General features: G+C 51.1%; 1 protein-coding gene across 1 annotated transcript in view; it reads right to left on the bottom strand.

Annotated features, from left to right (window-relative positions):
- Window positions 1-13,047, bottom strand: part of gpatch1 (G patch domain containing 1) — a 57,718-nt gene that overhangs the window by 28,447 nt on the left and 16,224 nt on the right. Inside the window, exons 4-5 of the mRNA XM_070896878.1 lie at window positions 11,247-11,312; window positions 10,832-10,929 (exon numbers count right to left, since the gene is read on the bottom strand). Coding sequence (XP_070752979.1) covers window positions 10,832-10,929; window positions 11,247-11,312 — 164 coding nt within the window. The remainder of the gene's footprint in view (window positions 1-10,831; window positions 10,930-11,246; window positions 11,313-13,047) is intronic.

Consider the following 13,047-nt stretch of genomic DNA (forward strand, 5'->3'; position numbering starts at 1 on the left):
TTGTTTTTAGAAAGTGGGTGTCTGGCGCACAGGCCGAGGGGCCATCAATACAAGGTAGTCACTAATAAGGAATTTGGGACAAACTTTTTTGTTTATTCGTTCTGAGATGTGGGCATCGCTGGCTAGGCCGACATTTATTGCCCATCCCTAATGGCCCCTTGAGAAGGTAGTGGTGAGCCGCCTTCTTGAACCGCTGCAGTCCGTGTGGTGAAGGTGCTCCCACAGTGCTGTTAGGGAGGGAGTTCCAGGATTGTGACCCAGCGACGGTGAAGGAACGGCCGATTTATTTCCAAGTCGGGATGGTGTGTGACTGGGAGGGGAACGTGGAGGTGGTGGTGTTCCCATGCGCCTGCTGCCCTTGTCCTTCCAGGCGGTAGAGGTCGCGGGTTTGGGAGGTGCTGCCGAAGAAGCCTTGGCGAGTTGCTGCAGTGCATCTTGTAGACGGCGCACACTGCAGCCAGGGGGCGCCGGTGGTGGAGGGAATATTAAAGCTGCTCGATGGGATGCTAATCAAGTGGGCTGCTTTGTCCTGGATGGTGTCGAGCTTCTTGAGTGTTGTTGGAGCTGCACTCATCCAGGCAAGTGGAGAGTATTTCATCACACTCCTGACTTGTGCCTTGTAGATGGTGGAAAGGCTTTGGGGAGTCAGGAGGTGAGACACTCACCGCTGAATACCCAGCCTCTGACCTGCTCTTGTAACCACAGTATTTATGTGGCTGGTCCAGTTAAGTTTCTGGTCAATGGTGACCCCTAGGATGTTGATGGTGGGGGATTCGGCAATGGTAATACCACTGAATCTCGGGATTGCTACCAGTGCCACGTGCTAGTCAGAGTAGGAATCGCAGGATAGCGCAGATGAATACGTGGCTTGAGCAGTGGTGCAGCAGGGAGGGATTCAAATTCCTGGGGCATTGGAACCGGTTCTGGGGGAGGTGGGACCAGTACAAACCGGACGGTCTGCATCTGGGCAGGACCGGAACCAATGTCCTAGGGGGAGTGTTTGCTAGTGCTGTTGGGGAAGAGTTAAACTAATATGGCAGGGGGATGGGAACCAATGCAGGGAGACAGAGGGAGACAAAAGCAAAAGACAGAAAGGAGATGAGGAAAAGTGGAGGGCAGAGAAACCCAAGGCAAAGAACAAAAAGGGCCACTGTACAGCAAAATTCTAAAAGGACAAAGGATGTTAAAAAAACAAGCCTGAAGGCTTTGTGTCTTAATGCAAGGAGTATCCATAATAAGGTGGATGAATTAACTGTGCAAATAGATGTTAACAAATATGATGTGATTGGGATTACAGAGACGTGGCTCCAGGATGATCAGGGCTGGGAACTCAACATCCAGGGGTATTCAACATTTAGGAAGGATAGAATAAAAGGAAAAGGAGGTGGGGTAGCATTGCTGGTTAAGGAGGAGATTAATGCAATAGTTAGGAAGGACATTAGCTTGGATGATGTGGAATCTATATGGGTAGAGCTGCAGAACTCTAAAGGGCAAAAAACGTTAGTGGGAGTTGTGTACAGACCTCCAAACAGTAGTAGTGATGTTGGGGGAGGGCTTCAAACAGGAAATTAGGGGTGCATGCAATAAAGGTGCAGCAGTTATAATGGGTGACTTTAATATGCACATAGATTGGGCTAACCAAACTGGAAGCAATACGGTGGAGGAGGATTTCCTGGAGTGCATGAGGGATGGTTTTCTAGACCAATATGTCGAGGAACCAACTAGGGGGGAGGCCATCTTAGACTGGGTGTTGTGTAATGAGAGAGGATTAATTAGCAATCTCGTTGTGCGAGGCCCCTTGGGGAAGAGTGACCATAATATGGTGGAATTCTGCTTTAGGATGGAGAATGAAACAGTTAATTCAGAGACCATGGTCCAGAACTTAAAGAAGGCTAACTTTGAAGGTATGAGGCGTGAATTGGCTCGGATAGATTGGCGAATGATATTTCAGGGGTTGACTGTGGATGGGCAATGGCAGACATTTAGAGACCACATGGATGAATGACAACAATTGTACATTTCTGTCTGGCGTAAAAATAAAAAAGGTAAGGTGGCTCAACCGTGGCTATCAAGGGAAATCAGGGATAGTATTAAAGCCAAGGAAGTGGCATAAAAATTGGCCAGAAATAGCAGCGAACCTGGGGACTGGGAGAAATTTAGAACTCAGCAGAGGAGGACAAAGGGTTTGATTAGGGCAGGGAAAATGGAGTACGAGAAGAAGCTTGCAGGGAGCATTAAGACGGATTGCAAAAGTTTCTATAGATATGTAAAGAGAAAAAGAAGGTTAGTAAAGACAAACGTAGGTCCCCTGCAGTCAGAATCAGGGGAAGTCATAACGGGAAACAAAGAAATGGCGGACCAATTGAACAAGTACTTTGGTTCGGTATTCACTGAGGAGGACACAAACAACCTTTCGGATATAAAAGGGGTCAGAGGGTCGAGTAAGGAGGAGGAACTGAGGGAAATTCTTATTAGTCGGGAAATTATGTTGGGGAAATTGATGGGATTGAAGGCCGATAAATCCCCAGGGCCTGATGGACTGCATCCCAGAGTACTTAAGGAGGTGGCCTTGGAAATAGTGGATGCATTGACAGTCATTTTCCAACATTCCATTGACTCTGGATCAGTTCCTATCGAGTGGAGGGTAGCCAATGTAACCCCACTTTTTAAAAAAGGAGGGAAGAGAGAAAACAGGGAATTATAGACCGGTCAGCCTGACATCGGTAGTGGGTAAAATGATTGAATCAATTATTAAGGATGTCATAGCAGCGCATTTGGAAAGAGGTGACATGATAGGTCCAAGTCAGCATGGATTTGTGAAAGGGAAATCATGCTTGACAAATCTTCTGGAATTTTTTGAGGATGTTTCCAGTAGAGTGGACAAGGGAGAACCAGTTGATGTGGTATATTTGGACTTTCAGAAGGCTTTTGACAAGGTCCCACACAAGAGATTAATGTGCAAAGTTAAAGCACATGGGATTGGGGGTAGTGTGCTGACATGGATTGAGAACTGGTTGTCAGACAGGAAGCAAAGAGTAGGAGTAAATGGGGACTTTTCAGAATGGCAGGCAGTGACTAGTGGGGTACCGCAAGGTTCTGTGCTGGGGCCCCAGCTGTTTACACTGTACATTAATGATTTAGACGAGGGAATTAAATGTAGTATCTCCAAATTTGCGAATGACACTAAGTTGGATGGCAGTGTGAGCTGCGAGGAGGATGCTATGAGGCTGCAGAGCGACTTGGATAGGTAGGTGAGTGGGCAAATGCATGGCAGATGAAGTATAATGTGGATAAATGTGAGGTTATCCACTTTGGTGGTAAAAACAGAGAGAGACAGACTATTATCTGAATGGTGACAGATTAGGAAAAGGGAAGGTGCAACGAGACCTGGGTGTCATGGTACATCAGTCATTGAAGGTTGGCATGCAGGTACAGCAGGCGGTTAAGAAAGCAAATGGCATGTTGGCCTTCATATCGAGGGGATTTGAGTACAGGGCAGGGAGGTGTTGCTACAGTTATACAGGGCCTTGGTGAGGCCACACCTGGAGTATTGTGTACAGTTTTGGTCTCCTAACCTGAGGAAGGACATTCTTGCTATTGAGGGAGTGCAGCGAAGGTTCACCAGACTGATTCCTGGGATGGCGGGACTGACCTATCAAGAAAGACTGGATCAACTGGGCTTGTATTCACTGGAGTTCAGAAGAATGAGAGGGGACCTCATAGAAACGTTTAAAATTCTGACGGGGTTAGACAGGTTAGATGCAGGAAGAATGTTCCCAATGTTGGGGAAGTCCAGAACCAGGGGTCACAGTCTGAGGATAAGGGGTAAGCCATTTAGGACCGAGATGAGGAGAAACTTCTTCACCCAGAGAGTGGTGAACCTGTGGAATTCTCTACCACAGAAAGTTGTTGAGGCCAATTCACTAAATATATTCAAAAAGGAGTTAGATGAAGTCCTTACTACTAGGGGGATCAAGGGGTATGGTGAGAAAGCAGGAATGGGGTACTGAAGTTGCATGTTCAGCCATGAACTCATTGAATGGCGGTGCAGGCTAGAAGGGCCGAATGGCCTACTCCTGCACCTATTTTCTATGAATATCAAGGGGAGGTGGTTAAACTCTCGCTTGTTGGAGATGGTCATTGCCTGGCACTTGTCTGGTGCGAATGTTACTTGCCACTTATCAACCCAGGCCTGAATGTCGTCCAGGTCTTGCTGCATGTGGGCACGGATTGCTCGATTATCTGAGGAGTTGCGAATGGAACTGAACACTGTGCAGTCATCAGGGAACATCCCCACTTCTGACATGATGGAGGGAAGGTCATTGATGAAGCAGCTGAAGATGGTTGGGCCTAGGACACTGCCCTGAGGAACTCCTGCAGCGATGTCCTGGGGCTGAGATGATTGACCTCCAATCACCACAACCATCTTCCTTTGTGCTAGGTATGACTCCAACCAGTGGAGAATTTTCCCCCAATTCTCACTGACTTCAGTTTTACTCGGGCTCCTTGATGCCACACTCGGTCAAATGCTGCCTTCATGTCGAGGGCAGTCACTCTCACCTCACCTCTGGAATTCAGCTCTTTTGTCCATGTTTGGACCAAGGCTGTAATGAGGTCTGGAGCCGAGTGGTCGTGGCAAAACCCAAACTGTGCATCGGTGAGCAGGTTATTGGTGAGTAAGTGCCGCTTGATAGCATTTTGCTGATGATTGAGAGTAGACTGATGGGGCGGTAATGGGCGGATTGGATTTGTTCTGCTTTTTGTGCACAGGACATACCTGGGCAGTTTCCCACATTGTTGGGTCGATGCCAGTGTTGTAGTTGTACTGGAACAGTTTGGCTAGAGGCGCAGCTAGTTCTGGAGCATAAGTTTTCAGCACAACAGTCGGGATGTTGTCAGGGCCTATTGCCTTTGCTGTATCCAGTGCGCTCAGCCGTTTCTTGATATCACGTGGAGTGAATCGAATCGGCTGAAGACTGGCTTCTGTGATGGTGGGGACCTCAGGAGGAGGCCGATATGGATCATCCACTCGGCACTTCTGGCTGAAGATGGTTGCAAACGCTTCAACCTTGACCTTTGCACTTGCATGCTGAGCTCCGCCATCATTGAGGGTGGGGATATTCATGGATCCTCCTCCTCCCGTTAGTTGTTTGATTTGTTCACCAAGCGGAGTGGTGAGAATGTGGAACTCGCTACCACAGGGAGTGGTCGAGGCGAATAGCGTAGATGCATTTAAGGGGAAGCTAGATAAACATAGGAGGGAGAAGGAAATAGATGGATATGCTGATAGGGTTCGATGAAGAAGAGTGGGAGGAGGCTCGTGTGGAAGATAAACACCGGCATGGATCTGTTGGGCCGAGTGGCCTGCTCCTGTGCTGTAAATACTTTCTAACACCAACGTTAAACTGCTGAGAAATGCACATGGGTAGAGTTCCTGCTGGGTGGAGAGTGAGTGCACACTCCTTAGGGATACACCCCACTTACCTTAATAGAGAGAGAGTTTGGGCGCAGGTCGGCAACAGCCCAGGCTAAGGCACCCAGTGTATGACCTTTCCATAACGGGGCACCCCCAAAATCAAAGTCCAGCAACTCCCTCCTCAACAGCATTGTGGGAGCACCTTCACCACACAGGCTACAGCGGTTCAAGGCGGTGGTTCACCACCACCTTCTCAAGGAGCGAGGGATGGCCAATAAATGTCAGCCTTGCCGACGACGCCCACACCGAGAATGAACAAAAAAAAAGGTGTGTGCCCTTTCTAAATGAGGCACCCAAACCTGCACACCGTGCTCTAATCTTGGCCTGACCAATGCTGCGCTTCTTTACTCTGTACTCTCCTTTTAATTCAATCGAAGAATCTATTGGCCTTTCTCTCTCTGCACTCACACCTTCAGGTGTACCTGGATTGGTTTCTGCACTCACCTATACCCTTCGGTGTACCGTTTGCTCCCATTCCTTGGTTTCTCCTCCCACAATAAAGACCCATACTTACCCATATTAAATTGCATCTGCCACCTGTCTGCCCATTCGCCTAACCCGTCTCGATCTTCCTGAATCTGTTACAGGTCACCTCGCTGTTTGCCCAACCTGCTACTTTTGTGTACTCAGCATATTCTGTTCTCTATGCCCAAGACCAAAATATCTATAAATAAAATGAGCAAGTACTGACCACCCCCCCCACCCCCGCCCCCCGCGGTACACTACGTCCCCACGTCCAACCCGACTCCAATCCGAGAAACACCTAATTACCCAACTCTGTTTCCTCACCGTCAGACAACTTTCCATCCCTGCTGCTCATTTCCTCTTGTACCATACGCCTGAACTGTTTTCTATGGCCACTTTTGAGACCTCATTAAATATCTTGACCAGAACGGTGCCAGGGATGCAGGACTTCAGTTACGTGGAGAGGCTGGAGAAGTTGGGATTGTTCTCCTTCGAGCAGAGAAGGTTAAGGGAAGATTTAATCGAGGTGTTCAAAATCATGAGGGGGTTTGATAAGGAGAAACGGTTTCCAGTGGTAGAAGGGTCGGTAACCAGAGGGACACAGATCGAAGGTGATTGGCGAAAGAACCAGAGGCAACATGAGGAAACGTTTTCTTTTTACACAGCAAGTTGATCTGGAACGCGCTGCCTGAAAGGACGGTGGAAGAAGATTCAATAATAACGTTCTAAAAAGATTTGGTAAAATACCTAAAGGGGATTACAGGGCTATGGGGAAAGTGCATGGGGAGTGGGATTAATTGGATCGCTCTACCAAAGGGCAATGGGCCGAATGGCCTTCTTCTGCGCTATAATACCTTCTCACGTTTGTGTTCACATCCGTCCATGGCCTCTTTCCTCCCTATCTCTGTAATCCCCTCCATGGCCTTGCTCCTCCCTATCCTTGTAATCCCCTCCATGGCCTTGGTCCTCCCTATCCTTGTAATCCCCTCCATGGCCTCGTTCCTCCCTATCTCTGTAATCCCCTTCATGGCCTCGTTCCTCCCTATCTCTGTAATCCCCTCCATGGCCTTGCTCCTCCCTATATCTGTAATCCCCTCCATGGCCTTGCTCCTCCCCATCTCTGTAATCCCCTCCATGGCCTCGTTCCTCCCTATCCCTGTAATCCCCTCCATGGCCTCGCTCCTCCCTATCTCTGTAATCCCCTCCATGGCCTTGCTCCTCCCTATCCTTGTAATACCCCTCCATGGCCTAGCTCCTCCCTATCCCTGTAATCCCCTCCATGGCCTTGCTCCTCCCCATCACTGTAATCCCCTCCATGGCCTTGCTCCTCCCTATCCTTGTAATCCCCTCCATGGCCTTGCTCCTCCCTATCTCTGTAATCCCCTCCATGGCCTCGTTCCTCCCTATCTCTGTAATCACCTCCATAGCCTCGTTCCTCCCTATCTCTGTAATCCCCTCCATGGCCTCGTTCCTCCCCATCTCTGTAATCCCCTCCATGGCCTTGCTCCTCCCTATCTCTGTAATCCCCTCCAGGGCCTTGCTCCTCCCCATCTCTGTAATCCCCTCCATGGCCTCGTTCCTCCCTATCCCTGTAATCCCCTCCATGGCCTCGCTCCTCCCTATCTCTGTAATCCCCTCCATGGCCTTGCTCCCACTATCCCTGTAATCCCCTCCATGGCCTTTCTCCTCCCTATCTCTGTAATCCCCTCCATGGCCTCTTTCCTCCCTATCCCTGTAATCCCCTCCATGGCCTCTTTCCTCCCTATCCCTGTAATCCCCTCCATGGCCTTGCTCCTCCCCATCTCTGTAATCCCCTCCATGGCCTTGCTCCTCCCTATCCTTGTAATCCCCTCCATGGCCTTGCTCCTCCCTATCTCTGTAATCCCCTCCATGGCCTCGTTCCTCCCTATCTCTGTAATTCCCTCCATGGCCTCGTTCCTCCCTATCTTTGTAATCCCCTTCATGGCCTCGTTCCTCCCCATCTCTGTAATCCCCTCCATGGCCTTGCTCCTCCCTATCTCTGTAATCCCCTCCATGGCCTTGCTCCTCCCCATCTCTGTAATCCCCTCCATGGCCTCGTTCCTCCCTATCCCTGTAATCCCCTCCATGGCCTCGCTCCTCCCTATCTCTGTAATCCCCTCCATGGCCTTGCTCCTCCCTATCCTTGTAATCCCCTCCATGGCCTAGCTCCTCCCTATCCCTGTAATCCCCTCCATGGCCTCGTTCCTCCCCATCCCTGTAATCCCCTCCATGGCCTTGCTCCTCCCTATCCCTGTAATCCCCTCCATGGCCTAGCTCCTCCATATCCCTGTAATCCCCTCCATGGCCTCGTTCCTCCCTATCCCTGTAATCCCCTCCATGGCCTTGCTCCTCCCTATCCCTGTAATCCCCTCCATGGCCTCTTTCCTCCCTATCTCTGTAATCCCCTCCTTGGCCTCGCTCCTCCCTATCTCTGTAATCCCCTCCATGGCGTCTTTCCTCCCTATCCCTGTAATCCCCTCAATGGCCCCGTTCCTCCCTATCTCTGTAATCCCCTCCATGGCCTCGCTCCTCCCTATCTCTGTAATCCCCTCCATGGCCTCTTTCCTCTCCATCTCTGTAATCCCCTCCATGGCCTCTTTCCTCCCTATCCCTGTAATCCCCTCCATGGCCGCGTTCCTCCCTACCTCTGTAATCCCCTCCATGGCCTCGCTCCTCCCTATCCCTGTAATCCCCTCCATGGCCTCTTTCCTCCCTATCTCTGTAATCCCCTCCATGGCCTCGCTCCTCCCTATCTCTGTAATCCCCTCCATGGCCTCGTTCCTCCCTACCTCTGTAATCCCCTCCATGGCCTTGCTCCTCCCTATCCTTGTAATCCCCTCCATGGCCTTGCTCCTCCCTATCTCTGTAATCCCCTCCATGGCCTTGCTCCTCCCTATCCTTGTAATCCCCTCCATGGCCTTGCTCCTCCCTATCTCTGTAATCCCCTCCATGGCCTTGCTCCTCCCTATCCCTGTAATCCCCTCCATGGCCTCTTTCCTCCCTATCTCTGTAACCTCCTCCAGCCCCACAACCCTTTGAAATCTCTCCAGTCCTCGAACTCTGGCCTCTGGCACATCCCCGATTTTAATCGCTCCATCAATGACGGCCATATCTTTAACTGTCAAGGCCCTAAGCTCAGGAATTCCCTCCCTAAATCTCCCTGCCTCGCTTTCCTCCTTTAAGACGCTCCTTAAAATCTCTCCCTTTGACCAAGCTTTTGGTCATCTCTCCTAATATCTCCACATGTGGCTCTGTGTCAAATTTGGTTTAATCTTGCTCGTGAAACCCCTTGGGATGTTTCACTACATTAAAGGCGCTATATAAATGCAAATCATTGTTATTGAAAATCCATCTACTGCATCACTACCACCGAGCCTCCTCCTCTAATAAAAGCAAAGCCTCCGGTTTCGATTCCAGCAGTTTTATTAATCCTGCTCACCTCTCTCTATGCTCAAACCGTGACTTCCCCCACACCCCTTGTATTAGTTTAAAACCTGCTCTATTTGCCCCCTCAGCACGGATATTTGTGCCGTTTGGGTTCGGGTGAAGGCATCCTTTCGGTATAACCTTCCCTTATTGAGAGCTCGCTCCAGGGCCCTGTGTACGGGAATCGTTCCCTCCTGCACCAGCCCTGCCACTACACACTGACCTTCCTAACCTCCCTGCCCTCAACCGGTCCTGCACGTGGCACCGACTACAATCCAGAGATTACCACCCGAGGGGGATTGTCTCTCAATCTAGTGCATAACTCCTTAAATGCCTTCTGCAAGACCTTAGACTTCTATGTGTCAGCTGTGGCTCAGTGGGTTGCACACTCGCCTCCAAGTCTGAAATTTGTGGGTTCAAGTCCCACTCCACTTGAGCATATAATCCAGGCTGACACTCCAGCGCAGTACTGAGAGAGTGCCGCACTGTCGGAGGGACAGTACTGAGGGAGTGCTGCACTGTCGGAGGGGCAGTACTGAGAGAGTGCTGCACTGTCGGAGGGACAGTACTGAGGGAGTGCCGCACTGTCGGAGGGACAGGACTGAGAGAGTGCTGCACTGTCGGGGGGGCAGAACTGAGGGAGTGCCGCACTGTCAGAGGGGCAGTACTGAGGGAGCGCCGCACTGTCAGACGTATTGTCTTTCAGATGAGATGTTAAACCGAGGTTCCGTCTGCCTTCTCAGGTGGACGTTAAAGATCCCACAGCCACTATTTCGAAGAAGAGCAGGGGAGTTATCCCCGGTGTCCTGGGGCCAATATTTATTCCTCAACCAACATCACTAAAACAGATGATCTGGTAAATATCACAATGCTGCATGTGGGAGCTTACTGGGCAGAGGAAATGTTTCAAGGACACCCTCAAAACCTCCTTGATAAAATGCAACCTCCCCATCGACACCTGGGAGTCCCTGGCCAAAGACTGCCCTAAGTGGAGGAAGTGCATCCGGGAGGGCGCTGAGCACCTCGAGTCTCGTCGCCGAGAGCATGCAGAAAGCAAGTGCAGGCAGCGGAAAGAGCAAACCAGTCCCACCCTCCCCTTCCCTCAACCACTGTCTGTCCCACCTGTGACAGGGACTGTGGTTCTCGTATTGGACTGTAGTCACCTGAGAACTCACTTTTCGAGTGGAAGCAAGTCTTCCTCGATTTTGAGGGACTACCTATGCTGATGCTGTGCACAAATTGCCTGTCGCATTTCCCACAAGACAACAGTGACTACACTCCAAAAGTACTTCATTGGCTGTAAAGCGCTTTGGGACATCCTGAGATGATGAAAGACGCTACAGAAATACAAATCTTTCTTCCTTGCATCCAAATGAGATCAGAAAACAAAGCGGGAATGAGAAACAAAGGGGGAATGAGCAGCGATATTGGGACATTCCTCACCACATCGCTGCCTCCGAGGCTTCCTCTTCACACGCGGTCCAAGCCCTTGTCCTTCCTTCCAGCCCATTCTCCGCAGTAACTGCACGCCGATCGTTATCCTGCGTCAATGTTTACAGATGTTACTTTATACCTTTGTATTAACTAAACCACTCGATAAACGTTAACCGGGTCATGGCAGCGTCGGTGAGACTAAACAAATGATCACCAAGACCCACCGGAGCTCTGGACAGACCGGAGGCTGGTCATTCTGTCTCACTCCAATACTTGCTACATTACCACAGTGACTACACTTCAAAAAGTGCTTCATTGGCTGTAAAGCACTTTGGGGCATCTGATGATCATGAAAGGCGCTATAGAAATGCAAGTCTTTCTTTCCTTTTCCCTCCCTCTCCCTGGCCTGCTTTAACAGGCAAACCTCCAGCGCTGCTCCAGGTCGAGCAGTGTGACGGCTTTGGAACGTAAATCGCAGCCGAGGAACCTGCTGGGACACGGATGTTGCGGAGAAAGCTCCAGTAACTGCTTGCAGGACACGCTGGGAGACCAAGAGCCGCCCCCCCCCCCCCCACCCCACAAATGCACAAAAGGCTCATGATCATCACAGACAAACGTGCTCAAGGTCAGAGTGACTTTAATATCAGTAGTACTACCATTCCAGAGCTACATCCCTTGGTTAATCCTTGCCACTGGACCAAGACCTCGCTCTGTCAAGCCCGTGTGGTGGCTGGTGTGCAATGGTCACCACACGTTATAAAAACCCACGCACAGGCATCTTCCACCCATCAGGATGTAGTTCGGGATCTGGAATATTAGGTCCTTCATTGAAACACCTGTGAACTCATCCCTTTTCGGCGTGGAAGCAAGTCATCCTCGCTTCAAGGGACTGCCTATTATGATGACATCCCTTCCAGACATCACAGCATCCGATACAGGCTTGAAAATAAGAATAATTTATTCACTTCAGTGCCCGAGAGCTCGGGTGGTAAATGCACCCCCCCCCTCGCCAGTGCGACTCGAGTCACAGCCCAGGCTGAGATGGTCACGGCTCGAGTCTTCGGTCTCGGCCGAGATTGCCGATCTCAATCAGGCAACAGTTGGGGCAAAACGATTCTCCCCAGCCACCCCTGGGTTAGAGAGAGGGGAAATCAGCCAGGGTTCCCTGCTCCTGATCACTGCCCAGTGACCCCTGGGTTAGAGGGAGGGGAAATCAGCCAGGGTTCCTGCTCCTGATCACTGTCCAGTGACCCCTGGGATAGAGAGAGGGGAAATCAGCCAGGGTTCCTGCTCCTGATCACTGTCCAGTGACCCCTGGGTTAGAGAGAGGGGAAATCAGCCAGGGTTCCTGCTCCTGATCACTGCCCAGTGACTCCTGGGTTAGAGAGAGAGGAAATCAGCCAGGGTTCCTGCTCCTGATCACTGCCCAGTGACCCCTGGGATAGAGGGAGGGGAAATCAGCCAGGGTTCCTGCTCCTGATCACTGCCCAGTGACCCCTGGGATAGAGAGAGGGGAAATCAGCCAGGGTTCCTGCTCCTGATCACTGTCCAGTGACCCCTGGGTTAGAGAGAGGGGAAATCAGCCAGGGTTCCTGCTCCTGATCACTGCCCAGTGACCCCCGTTGCAAAGTTGGACGATGGTGCAGACAATATGCTCACCCAACAGCCTGTGGACAGGTGTGTACTGTAAAGGGGGCGTCTGTACAACTCCTCCCTAAGTGAGAGGCAGCCATTTCAGGGAAAGGAGGGGGGGGCGGGGAAACAGAGGGGGGGGGGGGTGGGGAAATGAGAATAAACTTACTTTTGATCACAAAATGTTTAAATTCAACAGGGGCTTTTACCATGTGGCTGCCCCCCAACATGGGAACCTACGGTGGGGAGGGGGGGGCTTCAACCCCCACAACATACACAATCACCCTCCCCCCACCCCGCAGCTTTGGGCAGGATTGCCTGCATTGCTGGCTTTTTCCCAGGGGCCTGGTGTATTAAATCACATCCAGTGATCTCTTCACCCAGACCGAGGGAGCCCTTGCTACCCAGAGTCAATGTGTGCGGTGTTCTGCCATTCAACAGTAACCCGCTCCTCGCCCTCCACCACCCTCTCCAAAAGCCCCCTCCTCCTCCTCCCTCCCCCCAACTCCTGCTGCTCCTCCTCCCCTCCCTCCTCCTCCTCTCCCCTCCCCTCTCCTCTCCTCTCCCCTCCCTCCTCCTCTTCTCTCCTCCCC

This window comes from Pristiophorus japonicus, chromosome 13 (assembly GCF_044704955.1).
Source record: "Pristiophorus japonicus isolate sPriJap1 chromosome 13, sPriJap1.hap1, whole genome shotgun sequence".
Classification (NCBI taxonomy): domain Eukaryota; kingdom Metazoa; phylum Chordata; class Chondrichthyes; family Pristiophoridae; genus Pristiophorus; species Pristiophorus japonicus.